Genomic DNA, 15,105 nt, shown 5'->3' with positions numbered 1-15,105 from the left:
AAAATTTGTGGTGGAGTGGTTTACACTTGTACAATAGGGTGGGACCCGTCCACGTAAGTAAGTGCCGAGAGAAAGGACACTGTTCCAGCAGCACCAACGTGCACTCGCCATAATCTAATCCTAAATTCCCTCGTAAGATAATCCTGTTTTTTTTCTCTCTCTTTCTCGGAACCCATTTTTTCTTCAGAATTTCTTGGCATAAACTAAAACAAAAATACGTTCTTTTATTTTTGATTTTCTTAAAAACAAAAAATTAATGCAATTTTAAGATGTTTATAGTGCTATTTTTTTAGTTAGAATTACAATTTTATCTCAACAATCTCTAAAATATAAATTTACATAAAATGTCGGTGCAATTACTAAAATAATTATTTTTATAAAAAAATAACACCAAAATTTTCATTTAGGTTTTATATATAAGTTTAATTTTCATGCTTTATGTAAATTTTTAATGCTTTTAATTAATTATAAATAATTTTAAATATGATTTTTAAAGTAATTATAAAAGTTTACAATTTATAATGAATAATTATTCATGATTGAATAACAATATTTAACTTTTGAATTTAATAGATATTTATTTTAGTATAAAACTTTTTACACTTAATTCTTTTTTAAAAATACTACTAATAGTTACGATTATATTTTTTTAAGAGATTATAGACATTCTAAACATAATTCTATTCAAACAGAATAAAAATTTTATGAACGATAATTTTTTTCTTTCAATTTTTTAACACAAAACTTTAACTTTGAGATTATTTTTTAAAAATATGTAAGAATCAAATATAAATATAAGAATTTGGAATAATTTGAGATATTTTTTTGATTAAGACCTATCACTCTCTAACAGAAGTCTGATGTATAATATCTCACAAGCTTCATACTTTATTCCTTTGGTCCAAGTGTTGCGAATTAAGCCAAACCCCATGAGTAGTAGAGTAATTTGAGATTATTATCTAAAGTGAGTGGGGAACAACTTCTCATGCATATTTTTGATTGGGTGAATCATGGTGCTTGTCATTTATTTATTATAAACCTCTACCTTCTAAGTTGTAATTAAATTATATATTATTTATATGATACAAAAAACAGCACCAAGAGCTTCATCTAAAGTTTTTTTTTTCCTTTTAAAATAAAGAGTTGAAATCTTGATCAACTTCATCTTTGTCGTTTGGTTTCACTTAGTAGCGATCCTTTCGAAGCCCCTTCCTTCCATCAGAAAACACAAATCCCGATAAAAAAATTGCATGTTCTAAAGTGTGAACGTCAACACTCAGAAGTACACAAATTTCCTCACCCTTTTCAAATTTCTTTGTCACCCTTTTACGAGGTAATGCATCTGTTACTTTCTTTTCTTTCACGCTTGAATCTTAGTTCATTTGCATTAACGATGCCATTCTTTCTTTTATTTCTCCCATCATTGGTGTTTTTCTGCATATTTTGTATATCTAAATATAATTGTTGGAAAATTCCATGTTTTCATTTAATGGGTATTGGAATTTTCTGTCAGAAAGCATGCAGGCATCAACTTTTGGTGTTGAAGGAGCCACTTTTGGGGTTCAAGAGCGAAGGGGGTTGGTGGGTTTTGGAGAGTTCAGAAATGGGAGTGTTCTGAGACCCAGAAGAGTGTGCATGACAAAGAATAATACTGATCTTTGCGGGTTAAGGCTTGGTTCTGTCACTATGGAAACTGAACTAACTAGTGCTAGAATTGGTTTTGGTGGCATTTTCGGGCCCTCCGTTAAGCCCAGATCAGTGAGGGTTATGGCTTCTGGTTTGTATGCTGTTGCCGGTGGCTTTGATTTGTTTGGTTTATTGGCTATTGTGAAATTTTTTGGACTGCATTTGCCAATGAGTGTATGTAATGTGCTTGGTTCATGTAGATGGGCCATGTGTTGTTTTGCTTAATGATGCCGTGTTTGGATTTTGCAGTAAAGCTGCTTTTTTATGTTTAATTTTGTTGTTGCTGAACCACATTGGTGTTTTCTAGTAGGCCACTGCTTGTCTGTGTGTGTTTGTTATTGTTGTTATTGTGGTTTGTTGACTCAGGTAGTTCAATTAAGTCTGTTGCTTGATTTCCCCAACCTGAAATTCGGTGACTGGTTTTAGGAGAATGCCGATCATGATAAATGAATGAATGATGTGATGCTTAATTGTTTTTTGTAATCCAGTTGATACATGAATGTTTAATTTCAACATGATTGCAATAGTTAGGAAATTCAATTTTTAAGGATAATATTCTTTTGTAGAACTATGTTAAAAGTTTATATACTGTAGAATTTGCCATTTATAATTGCCTTTTGTCTCTTGTTGGCTCATAATATCATCTCCAGAATACTAATGGTAATAACATGCTTAAGTTTTGCAGTTGTGTATGCGTTGACTCTGGAAACACCGCTTTTAGTGCTGGAAATATCCTTTACACAGGCAATTGATTCTGAAAACAGCTTTTAGTGCTAGAAATTGCCTTTATGAGTCTTGTATTTGCAAAGTCTCTGAACAGTTTTTCCCAGTATTGTCAGCAAACTGTGTAATCTCACTTCTTGTTAGATGATTTTTGATTCTTGATTTGAATCATACACTTTGGTATGGTTCAGCTTGCTGGTGATACAGATCATGTGATTCATTGCAGATGACTTACCATGCAATATGTGAATGAATCAATGTGCTTCTGTGTCATTGATATGAGTCACATAATTCAACAAATTGTTATTTGTCCTTCTTTATGTTTCTTTAATGATTTTTCATGAAAGAAATTCAAAAGTTATATAAGCTAAAATTGTTAAATGAAAAGGAAATGAATGAGCACTACTGAATTCACCCTATTTGATTATTTGGCTGCTTTGTTTCCATTCTATGCATTTTATTTGACTGTTCCATAGCTTTGTTTTTAGTTTTCTGAAATAGAGGTTTCACACACGTTTTTTATTTTGTGAGACTTGAGGTTAACTTCAGATTTTTTATCAATGTCTAGTTTAGACCTATTACATTGAACACTATACAATATGTCATTTATATGATATATTTCAAGTTGTTTTTCGTTGTCTCTTAGGATTCTATACGATTTCTGACTCACAATTCAGAATTTATGTTGGAAACTTAGATTTGAATTGCAATATGATAACTTTCTAGCTGTTACATATACTTGTATGTTCTTACAGATACTCATAGAAAGTAAAATTGAGTTGCAGATGGAAACATTGAAGATGTTGTTCCAGCTACTCCTCAGGGCAAATCTTCTGGAAATGTTCTACCATATGTTGGTGTTGCTTGCCTCGGAGCCATTTTATTTGGTTATCATCTCGGGTATGGATAGCCTCTTCATATTAGTATGTGGGTCAATGGACAATAATGCAGCATGTCATTTTCTTTGTGCTGCCATCTAAGTTATAAAAATGATATGAGTAACTTGCGGATGTCTTTATGTTCTTTTGGCTTCTTGACATATATATAACTGCTACTACTTTTTATTTTTAATCAATATCTTCTTGTTTAAGAACTCGAACAATCCCTGTTTGGTTTAGGGTGGTAAATGGTGCCCTTGAATACCTTGCTAAGGATCTTGGAATCACTGAAAATACTGTTATACAAGGTACATGCTTTATATGTGTGTGTCTATTTGTAAATTATTAAACAAATTGATTTATTTTATAGGCAATGAAAACTGTAGATATAAGAAAATGCAGTTTCTTGTTTAATACACTCATAAAGGGAAAATTTTCAGTATGCATGTCTGTCCATGTTAATGGTACGGTTAACATAAACAGAAAATTAGTTGAGCTTTAAATGAATTTTGTAATTACATTTGTCCATGTGAATCTTCCTTCACTTTCATATCCCCTATCAATTGTTTTCTCTTGGTTATCATGAGTGAATATCTGTGAACAGGCTGGATTGTCAGCACACTACTTGCTGGTGCCACTGTTGGTTCATTTACTGGTGGATCATTGGCTGACCAATTTGGAAGAACTAGGACTTTTCAATTAGCCTCAATCCCTCTAGCAATTGGAGCATTTCTTGGGTCAGTCAGTTGGTCTTCAGGATAAGATTTTATCTTTTTATATTTTTGAAATCTGCCATTATAAACTATGACATGTCTGCAGTGCTACAGCCCAGAGTGTTCAGCCAATGATCATTGGTCGCTTACTTGCTGGTATAGGAATTGGTGTTACATCTGCTATAGTACCACTATACATATCTGAGGTGCTTTATATATTATTCTTATCTTTGAGATCATAGACTAAATAATTTATGTGGACTGTGTGGTAACTCCTCTTAATGGGCAGATTTCACCAACTGAAATTCGTGGTGCGCTAGGATCTGTTAATCAACTTTTTATATGCATTGGGATTCTTCTGGCACTGGTGGCTGGGCTGCCTCTGGCAGGAAACCCTATATGGTATTGAGTTGTTTCACCTTACCACTATTTGTTTTTGCAGGGAGGGGTGAGCATAGGGGTGTGAATATTTTAACCTAACCTCTTTTTGAGCTGTTTTCTTCTAGTGATTAATATCATCCAGAGATGGTAAAATATTACAAAAAAGTGGAGATATTTGTCATCTTGTTTTTCTTTTTTATTTGAAGTGGCAGAACACATGCTCCTAGAAGAGAATTTTGCACAGATTTTATGGATGGTCCTATGCTCTTATCTTTATCCAAAGTATTTTATCAATAGAAACTGATGTCAAGGTTTTGATTGGACATCAGTATTGGTAATTATTTTTCTGTTAGTTTGATTTCTTTAGTTTAGAAATAAACATGTCTCATCATCAGTTGCTTGTTTTAATCTTCTCATAATCATTGACATGAATGAATATGAGAATTTAGTCGTGTGCTTTGGGTTTGGAATAAAAATGCAGTTGCATTCATACTTTGGATATTGAAATGCTGACACTATGGAAAAGGATATATTGAACCATTCAAAAAGTAATCTGAAAATTTGATATACAAAAAATTATATTAAATCCATGTTTTTATATTGGGGCTTCTCCTTAACAAAAAAATTGGGGCTTCTATGTCAATATTTGAAGTTGGTACTTGATATTTCCACATTATAGAAGTCATAGATTGTTTATACAGCCAATACATCTAGATTAATTGGAAAGTTGTACACTTCGGCACATTTTTCCTTTTTTAGAAATAATTGTTCCTGGCTGATTTGATTGTGATAGTTTCGAATTAAATTCAAATATGACTGTGCCTTCATTATTTTTAATTTATTTTCTTCTCGGTGGATCCAGAAATATTTGTTGCTCAGTTTTCTACTTTTATTTGTAATTTTATTTTGTCAGGTGGCGGTCAATGTTTGGCATTGCAATAGTTCCATCTGTGCTGTTAGCACTAGGAATGGCAATTTCTCCAGAAAGTCCACGCTGGCTTGTTCAGGTTTTCCTGCTATTCGGATGTATCTTTTGTCATGGAAGCAATAAGTTCATGTGACAATTAAACTAATGGGGAAAAAATACTTTTAGACACATCAAAGGCTTCTTTTAATCAAATTTTGTATCACAAACCTAACCATGCGACAATATCATATGGTGACAACCTTGCAAATAGCACTACTATATTTTAACACATTAAAGGAGAGATTATATTATGTTTTAAATATACTTAAGACTCTATTAATTTCCTTAAATTCTTAACTGGATTAAATTGTAAGTGACATCATACTTATGTTTGTTATTGTAAAATGAGAGAAATTGAGGGATATTTGGACAGAAAACCCATATGTCAAAGAGACCCTACGGAGCTTGTTTTCATAGACAGGTAGTATTGATTATACATAATTAGAGGATATTCAGTTTCGTCTAAATCAAATATCATATCCTATCATATCATTATACATTAAATTCCTGATTCTCAACACTCCCACTCAAGCTGAAGCTTACTAAGCTTTAGCTTGTTACATAAAAACAATAGTTTGAGCTCTACTAAAAAAGACAATAGTTTGAATGACAACTCAGGGATGTTGGTGAAGTTGGGGCATATTGCTAGAAAGAGAGAGCTGGAATATACATCAGCCTAAGAAAAGCAAGTTCTGACTTTCTTAAAAGTTAAAACCATCATTTGGAAACTTCAAATTTTGAAGACAACTCAGGGATCTTGGTGAAATCGGAAAATATTGCTAGACAGAGAGACGAAATAGTCATAAATAGCCAGCGATTTTCTTAAAACCAAGATTTGGATGCTTCAAACGAACCGTGGAGACCCAAAATTATTCAAACTGAAGAGACGAAATAGTCATAAATAGCCAGCGAAGAGAGAGAAACACGCAGGAAAAGGACAACGATAGAATAGGCGACCGGAAAGTTCTTCGCTGGAAAATGAGTGGCAAGATAAAGGCAGTGGCCAAAAAACACGCAGAAAAGAGATGGCGGCTGGATTGGTCACTGGAAAGTTCTTCATAACAACCCAAAACATGTAAAAAAAGGACTGTATAGTTCCCAAAATCGCAAACCAAACAATACTTAAAGAAAGGTAAACAGAACCGAGCTCCAATGGTGTGTCTGCAAGGAAGCTTCGTTTGAGGCAAAACTCTGAGGTTATGCTCGCACAAGAGGGGCGACTTTGGCAATAGAAGCGCAGCCCAAGATGGTGTGCCACGTGCCTGCATGCGCTAGAGAAGTGCACTGTTTGACTAAGTCTGGCGCACAAAAGAGTGGGTGCGTGAGGGAGCGTTGCAAGCCCAATCGAGATTCCGTAACCACCATTGTGTAGATCGGTGGACGACGATGCTGGTGGTGGGGTCACCTGCCAGAGCTCCAGCGGAGAACAACAGCTGCTTCTGGAAAAGGGGGGAAATCACCTGATAGAGGGGCAGCAAGTAGAAAGGTCAACTGGAATGTGGAAAAAGGTCGCTGGAAGAAGGGCGACAAGCGGAGAGCTCCACTGAAATGCGGAAACAGGCCGTTGGAAAAGTGACAGCAGCCAGAAAAGTCACTGGAGAAGGAGAAAGGGTTGTCTGAAAGTGCTGGAATAAGTGCGACAAACAGAAAGGTCCACTGGGGACATATAACATACTGTCCCTGGTGGAGGACGGTTTTCCTTATTCCCTTGGCTTTGATACCATGTAAAATGAGAGAAATTGAGGGATATTTGGACAGAAAACTTTATGTCAAAGAGACCCTATGGAGCTTGTTTACATAGACAAGTAGTATTGATTACACATAATTAGAGGGTATTCAGTTTCCACTAAATCAGATATCATATCCTATCACATCATTATACATTAAATTCCTGATTCTCAACAGTTATATAATCCAACAGAACATGCATATTATACGTAGATGATGTGCTTTTATGTGTGTTAAGATATACTTTTCTTAAGACACTGTCAATTTCCTTAAATGCTTAAACTGGATTGAAATTGTGTTATGATATTAACATTTTATTATATTATCCAACAGAACATACTTATCATGCATAGATGATGTGCCTCGTATATCTGTTGAGATCTTAATGCAAAATTTTTATTGTAGGTTTTCTGAGAAAATTTCATGTATTATTTTACAGCAAGGCAAAATCTCTGAAGCTGAAAAGGCTATTAAAACACTCTATGGACAAGAAAGAGTTGCTGCAGTTATGAATGACTTAACAACAGCAAGTCAAGGTTCATCAGAACCTGAAGCAGGGTGGCTTGATCTGTTTAGTAGTCGATATTGGAAAGGTATCCTAAATTTCAGTTAAAGCTAATTCTAGGTTTGGTAACACCATGGACAAAAATAATTTTCGCTGATAATGCTAACCTGCATCTTTGGAGGCTTTTTCATAAAAATTCCCTTTCTTTAAGGGTGTTTATGTAAGGAGGTTCGACGTAAAATTCATAATATTTTGATAATTATATCTTGAATGATGTTTCGTGAAAATCAGTTCTCCCGGTTCAACCTAAACCCAATGCATAGATCAGGTTTGATAACCAATGAGACTTCCATTAGATGTTTGATTTCATTTAGGCCCTTTTCTATACCTGATATATTTGTATGAAGATTTATTATTTACCAATAATCTTATCATTGTTCATGTTTTAATTTCACTGACAACTTGTTTTTCGTTTACTATATAGTTGATTAAATGAATTCTTATATGAAATAGTATAGCACTTCCTTAAAATATGCCTTGTTTCAGTTGTCAGTGTTGGGGCAGCACTTTTCTTGTTCCAGCAGTTGGCTGGAATAAATGCTGTAGTGTATTATTCAACTTCTGTGTTCCGTAGTGCTGGAATTGCTTCTGATGTTGCAGCAAGTGCCTTGGTTGGCGCATCAAATGTTTTTGGTTAGTATTTTTATTCTTAAAAATGTTTATTGTGCATTCAGTAAAAGAAGGTTATTGTATATGTTCCACAAACATGATATTTTTTCTGATTGAAGTTTTATTTTGCAGGAACTTGTATTGCTTCCTCCTTAATGGACAAACAAGGAAGGAAAAGTCTCCTTATCACAAGCTTTAGTGGGATGGTAATAGATGTTTTCGGCACACATCTTGCTAGACCTAAAGCATAAAATGTTAGATATTACATGATGGACTAATGACATCCCTGAAAAATCACAAGTTTAATTGTCAAATATTAATTTTTGTGGGCCTTATGCCTTGCCTGGCTAAAATTGTCCAGAGCAAAATAAGTATACCTTACACTAATGTAGTGACATAATGCATGGTTGGTTTATGTGTCTAAATATATCTTTGGACTTTAAATATAATTTTGGACACAAGCATTTTGATAATTTAGAAACTGTCTGCTTTCAGCCTTCAACTCGGTCATGATACTTGAAAGGTCTACATGGCAAAACATGAATACAACTAATACTGACTTTATCAGTACTCACATTATACTAGAAAATAGAAATGCTTCTGCAGAGAAACAGATGTATTCATCCTACTTGAATATGCCGATTTACTTTTTTTGTGCATGAATATTCTCTTCCTTATCCTCCACATACTTTTGTATCGTATGTTCAGTTTTTTTATCAGTGTATTGGTGATTGATTGCAATTTGCAAATATCATTTCTACTCTAGCCAGTAATTGGTAAGACATGGCATGCTGATTCTATTGGGTTTATTACTTACAAGGGGGAGTCTGGAGATTCTAATGCTAGTCAGACACGGTGATTTGGAAGAGTTCATGCACTTGTGTAGCTAGTACTAGAGAATGGAAGGGTTTGTAGATATTACTGTGCCATATTTTAAAATGGGAAAGATAAAAATGAGGCAATGCAATATATTTTTGAGAAAAGTCTAAACAAGGGATTGAACTTTATTCCATTCTTGAAGGAAGGAAAGGTAATTTTCAAGTATTATGATGCTTGATTTCATTTCATGCTTACGTGTTAGAAGCATAATTAGGTTGGTAGGTAATGGATCTGTTCTTACTCTTCTTACTTGCTTAAACAACTCAATTGATTTTGTTTATAATTCAAACTAAATCTTCATCCCATCGGCTCAGTTCATTTCTGGTGTGTTATAACTTATTCGACTTATTGTAAGCTTTGTAACAAAACATCGTATGTTTTCATTTGTATAATTGACAGCCTTTTCTTTATGTCTCACCCAGGCTGCTTCTATGTTGCTTCTTTCTCTGTCTTTTACATGGAAGGTTCTTGCTCCATACTCTGGCACCCTTGCTGTTCTTGGGACTGTTCTGTAAGTCATTTAATTTTGTCAATAATAGTGATTCCATTCAGTGAACGACTTAAACTTCAATGAACTTATATGTTCTTTTATTATTTAAGACTTACATTTCTGATGACTCTATGTTCTATGAATTTTAACCAGCTATGTCCTATCCTTCTCTCTTGGTGCTGGTCCTGTGCCTGCCCTTCTTCTACCGGAGATATTTGCTTCTAGAATTAGAGCAAAAGCAGTTTCTTTGTCATTAGGCACACATTGGGTGAGTGACTTCACTGTGGAACCTAATATTTTACCTGTGGTTGAGGCCTTTATCTTGCCATATATTTGAAATTATACTTCTTAAAAGCTAAAAAAATTAACGTACCCAGAGGTTCCTTGCTATGCGAAGGTATGGGAGGAGGGTTGTTGTATGCATCTTTGCCTTGTATAGGCAAAGAGGCTGTTTCTGGATTCAAACACATGATCAACCGGTCACCAAGGCACAACTTATTAAAAGTTAAAACAAACTAAAATTTCTGTACTTTGTAAGAGTAGTTGCTGTGAGCTTACCAAACACTTAACTTACTATTCTTAAAAATCAATAAATAAATAAATAAAACAGAAATATCTTACTTGCTATCAGAAAGTGGGTATAGACCTAACTCAATCCTACAAAATCGACTTGTAAGGTGAAAATTACTTTTCATTTATATAATTTATATCGGCATTATCTTTAGTCAACGTGGAACTTTAACATGTCCTCTTTTTGCCCACAATTTAGGTGGCTTTTCCAACACCCTCCATCATGCTTAAGACTATTTGTTTGTAGCGTGACAAACATACGAAGTCCATCAATGGGTGTAGGATAGACTCTGTTACCATGTAAAAAGAGATAAGGGGGTAGAGAGAGAGAGAGAGGCATATGAGTAAACTGTAATTGGGTACAGTACAATTTGTGGCTACCCTCATTTATAATACTAGGTTAAGCATATACAAGCACTTGGGCCAAGTCCGTATACATACTAAAACCCTTATATTCTAAACAGCTCTAACATTAACGACTCTAACACCACCTAAAACATGGCATGCTGCGCCTTCTACATATTTATAATACTATGGTTGAAGAAAAATTCCTTAGAAAATAGCTTCACCATGAATTTCTTTGCCCGATATTTTACTTCTGAAGTTTCTTGGATCTTCTCACTAAATGATATCTATGTTGATATGATTTATGCTACATTAAGCTTTTATTGCAATACTGGTTTATATTGGTTGCCTAAATATGATGTTGACAATGAAACTGATTATTTTTTTGGTGTTATCAGATCTCCAACTTCGTCATCGGCCTCTACTTCTTGAGTGTTGTAAACAAGTTTGGTATCAGCTCCGTGTACTTGGGATTCTCGGCTGTCTGTGTTCTTGCTGTTTTGTACATAGCTGGTAATGTTGTTGAAACAAAGGGTCGATCATTGGAGGAAATAGAACGTGCTCTCAGTGCTTCAACATGAAAATCTTCCAGGAAATGCTTGTGTTCATAATTCCTATGCTGCTCAAAGAACTGTTTTATGCTCTTACTACTTGTTCCACACATTTGTCTGGCACGAGTGATAACTGGGATAACTTGTTTATTGTAACCAAATTTTGCTCATGGGCAAATATGGGAACAATTTGGTGTGAGCTTTGGTCAAGCATCTGTATTCACTACGATCTTTTCAAACTGATAGTTTTTGTCAAAATGTATGGCAGCAAGAACATTCTCACTTCAAATGTCATATTAAATTGAATGACTCGGGCTTCCTATGTTCAAAATTGAGAGTGACAATTTTCACGATCATCCTTTGATATAATAAACGTGTAAGAAGCAAATAATAATATTGGATTTGTTTAGTAAATAGATGAATGAACCACATAGAAACATATCAGAAGGAAAAGGTGGCATTGTGACAAATAAAATAAGAACCTTAAATAAAAAAAATTCTAAGTTATCTTTTTCGCTCTAAAGATCAATCTATTTGTTTGAAGGATACACTATTAATAATGCTAATATATCAAATATAACATTAGCTTCTTATTTACCAACATTATTTGCTATAAACAACAAGGCAGTGTTACTGATCTTCTCTTATTAGCATGTGCAACATGTACAACTGCAACACAATGTCATGAGCACTTCCATGGTGTTTTTGCCTCGAATAATACCCTTTTTCATAATCGTTTAAACCAAATTCGTGGATTCCTCACTTCAGTTCCATGTTGATATCTACATGTTGGATTTCCTCTCCCACCTGTTCTTGGTGTCAAGCCTACAAAATATTAATAACACACATCAAATGATTGTGAACTTCTCACATGAAACAAAATATTAACAAAGTGAAACAACCATACATACACGAATAAAACACAATTAGAATGTTATAAACCCAACCAGTGATATGTGATGTTAAAACAGGGATTAACCATAGCCTGTGGCATGTGACATGTTAACAACCAATGAGTGTAGCTCAGTTGACAATATACTCTGAGCTTGCAAAGGAGGACGGAGTTCAATTCGCGTAAACACATTTTTTGAGAGTGGTGATTCTAAGTGTGATTAAACTCCAGATTGATGATTAGTCTCATCCTACCCAAAGAATTGAAATTTGTGAGAATAGCTCAGGATTCCACCGGAGAACCAAATACCTTAATTACAAATAAATAATAAGATAGTTTGTGACTTCCATGTGTCTATGATCCTGACTCATACCTATGTGACACATACTCAAGTTTTTTAATTTACAAGTATTAATAACACTTCATTACATGTCATGTGGAGATCAATAGGGATCATAATCTTAGATCACATAATAATTTCTCCTAATTGTAATTGTAATGGTTAAAAAAAAAAACATACAGCAGGGATTAACCATTGCTAACTAAATCAATAAACCAAAGTGGAGTTACATATATATACCCCCAATGTAACTTTTGCTTCTTTGGTGCAGACATCACAGGTATATCATCCTTTGAGTCTTCATATCTAGAATCAAATCCTTCACAATCATTCCACAAGTTTGATTCTTTGTGATCAACATTTGAACCTTGAGTTCCACCGTTTTGGCTTGATAGAACATCACCATGTGACTTTTTGTTGGCCCTATCTGCAGAACCAAAATATTACATAACTAGAACATCTACAACAATAGCATATAGACAACACATAAACCATTACAATTAAGAAAAAAGAAAAGAACCTTTGGATTTCATTTTGAACTTCGATTTTGACTTCAGTTGCAAGCGCCTCTTGTGTAGTTCCTATCACAATCAAACATTGAGACAACGTTAACATGACAGAACACCGAACAAGCACAACAGTAAAACGGTACATACCCAGGTTTTAGAATGTAGGAAAAATCTAAAATTTACAAGCTTTTTGGAAGTGGGAGATGTAGAAAAGAATGAATAGTGAACTGAATGGAAGGGGGCACCCACACGAAATTTTGAGAGTTGGTCTTGGGTTATGCCTTTAGGGTTGAAATTGGGTCGGAGACAGGATGAGGATGCGATTGCAGCTTCTCTTCTACGATCCTCTTCTTCCTTTTCCATTGTCTCTTTGATGTTCACTTTCATCTCCTTGCATATGGTTTCATCATTGGCTGTTATATTTTGGAGATCTTCCCTGGCTTCTCTTAACTACGTAATCATTTGGAGATTGGAATAGGCATTATTGATTCTTCAGTCCCCCACCCTAAATTTAGGGATATAGTTTTGATTACGAATATTGAATTGCAAATAAGTTTTATCCAATAGAAAATGGAATAAACTTTGCATTCATTTAAATAATTATTTAAAAATTAACAACCTTATGAGTTGTGAGTACATAAATCTTGTTACAAATTTAATTCTTTCGTTATTCTTTTTTTAATAAAATCTCAAATTTATTTTTTAACTCAAATGATAAGAGGTTTATCATCATTTGAGATATGAAATGATTTAAGAGTTAAAAGTTGAATTAAATTTGAGGCAATGACTATACTAGACAACCTATGATAGAAAATGGAAAAGCAAAAACCAAAGAAAACCCTACTACTCATAAGGAGAGAGATGTCTCATGTGGAGAGAGAAAAATTAGTTCCCTTGATAAGGTTTTTGAGGAGCTTATAAACTCCTTTGATTAGCTTATAAGCTCTTTTGACCAAAATAAGTTTTGATACATGAGCTTATTTTAGTAGCTTGTTTTTTGTAAGTTACTTCAAGTAGATTCTTTTGATGAAGTAGTTTATGAAAAATAAACTAGCTTATAAGCTACTAGCTTTTTTCTTCTTCTCAATTTTATCCTTATTATTTTATTTGAAATTTCATTTTACCCTTTTATTCAATTTAAAAACTCTCTTATCTTTTTCATTCATTGTCTAGAAAAAATCCCATATCTTTATTTTTTATAGTCATGCAAGTGAAAGACATACACATCCAAATTCTTGTTGTAAAAATAGAAAATGAATGTTTAAGAAAAATTATAAAGAAGCAACACTTTTTATATTTTTAAAATAATATTATTAATAAAGTATTTAAATGTTAAAAAATGATTTTAAACAACATAATTCTAATAGAGCTTATTTAATTAAATTTTAATTTGAAAAAATGAAAAATTAATTTTACCATTTTTTAATAATATAATATTTTAAAAAATATTATCCTACTTCTTAAGATGTTTAGTTATTAAAAATAAAATTTAAATATTAGAAATATTAAATAGTTTCTTTTATATCATTTAACATTTATTCAGCTAGTCTTATCAAATACTTTTAACTAAGAGTGTATTTAGCAAGATATTTTAGCTAGTTTCTAGTTTTTTTTTTTACTAGTTGAAAAATTTATTTGATTATTTACTAAACAAATTTCTTTTAGTAGCTTTTAGTGTTTTTTTTAAACGCTACTTGAATTAGCATTTTTTAAAATGCTTAGCTTCTAGCTTATAGTTTTTTTTATATTTATTCTATTTTTTCTTAAATATTTATTAGATTTCTTTTTTAATATTTTATATTTGAGGTGAAATTTTATTATTTTTATTTTTTATGTAATTTTATATTTTTCAGCTACTTTAACATATAATTTTACCAAACTCACGAGTCAATACAATAATTTTTTAACTTTTAACTATCTTTTTAACTTCACTAATTTTATCAAACATAAATTAAATTAATTAGTTTCGAGTTTCTCATGTCCTAATTTATAGCTTATAAGATTTTAGCTATCTTATTAGCTAATTTTATCAAATATAATTCAAATGTTAATAGGCCAAAAGCTCAAGTTTTGGTTATTTTATCCTTAGGCTAATCTGAATGTAAATAAAAATAATATATCAAAAGATCTATGATAACTTTTTTTTAAAAAAAAGAAGATTGCAGGATGGTTATTTAAACCAAACAATTGAGTCTCTCCCGTTTATTTTCATAAAGAAAGAATGTTTTAACGTGAGACCTACCTATATGCTGCATTGTTATGCTGTTCCTTCATAACAA

The 15,105-nt window shown here is 32.9% G+C and overlaps 2 protein-coding genes across 2 annotated transcripts; one reads left to right on the top strand and one right to left on the bottom strand.

Moving 5' to 3' along the window:
* The first annotated feature begins 950 nt into the window (after positions 1-950).
* LOC114382623 (plastidic glucose transporter 4-like) lies at positions 951-11,416 on the top strand. Its single transcript, XM_028342179.1, has 14 exons — positions 951-1,333; positions 1,514-1,777; positions 3,195-3,309; positions 3,528-3,595; positions 3,892-4,024; positions 4,107-4,206; positions 4,290-4,402; positions 5,295-5,388; positions 7,516-7,669; positions 8,128-8,274; positions 8,383-8,456; positions 9,552-9,640; positions 9,773-9,887; positions 10,933-11,416. Exons 2-14 carry the CDS (start codon positions 1,519-1,521, stop codon positions 11,113-11,115), a joined length of 1,644 nt encoding a protein of 547 aa, XP_028197980.1. The 5' UTR covers positions 951-1,333; positions 1,514-1,518; the 3' UTR covers positions 11,116-11,416.
* Positions 11,417-11,545: 129 nt separating this feature from the next.
* LOC114382624 lies at positions 11,546-13,345 on the bottom strand. Its single transcript, XM_028342180.1, has 4 exons — positions 13,076-13,345; positions 12,838-12,898; positions 12,558-12,744; positions 11,546-11,910 (listed from the first exon to the last, which is right to left on the bottom strand). Exons 1-4 carry the CDS (start codon positions 13,211-13,213, stop codon positions 11,868-11,870), a joined length of 429 nt encoding a protein of 142 aa, XP_028197981.1. The 5' UTR covers positions 13,214-13,345; the 3' UTR covers positions 11,546-11,867.
* Positions 13,346-15,105: the final 1,760 nt, after the last annotated feature.

This window comes from Glycine soja, chromosome 13 (assembly GCF_004193775.1).
Source record: "Glycine soja cultivar W05 chromosome 13, ASM419377v2, whole genome shotgun sequence".
NCBI lineage: Eukaryota > Viridiplantae > Streptophyta > Magnoliopsida > Fabales > Fabaceae > Glycine > Glycine soja.
This window is presented reverse-complemented; position numbering and strand designations above follow the sequence as displayed.

What these genes read in the sequence shown, in the direction of transcription:
- LOC114382623 (XM_028342179.1), top strand. Translation starts at nt 1,519, where the DNA reads ATGCAGGCATCAACTTTTGGTGTTGAAGGAGCCACTTTTGGGGTTCAA. An exon ending in AGTGAGGGTTATGGCTTCTG is followed by an intron (nt 1,778 to 3,194) that starts GTTTGTATGCTG and finishes ATTGAGTTGCAG; the next exon opens with ATGGAAACATTGAAGATGTT. An exon ending in TCACAAGCTTTAGTGGGATG is followed by an intron (nt 8,457 to 9,551) that starts GTAATAGATGTT and finishes TGTCTCACCCAG; the next exon opens with GCTGCTTCTATGTTGCTTCT.
- LOC114382624 (XM_028342180.1), bottom strand. Translation starts at nt 13,213, where the DNA reads ATGAAAGTGAACATCAAAGAGACAATGGAAAAGGAAGAAGAGGATCGT. An exon ending in ACCAACTCTCAAAATTTCGT is followed by an intron (nt 12,899 to 13,075) that starts GTGGGTGCCCCC and finishes TGATTGTGATAG; the next exon opens with GAACTACACAAGAGGCGCTT. An exon ending in GTTCAAAATGAAATCCAAAG is followed by an intron (nt 12,745 to 12,837) that starts GTTCTTTTCTTT and finishes TTGGTTCTGCAG; the next exon opens with ATAGGGCCAACAAAAAGTCA.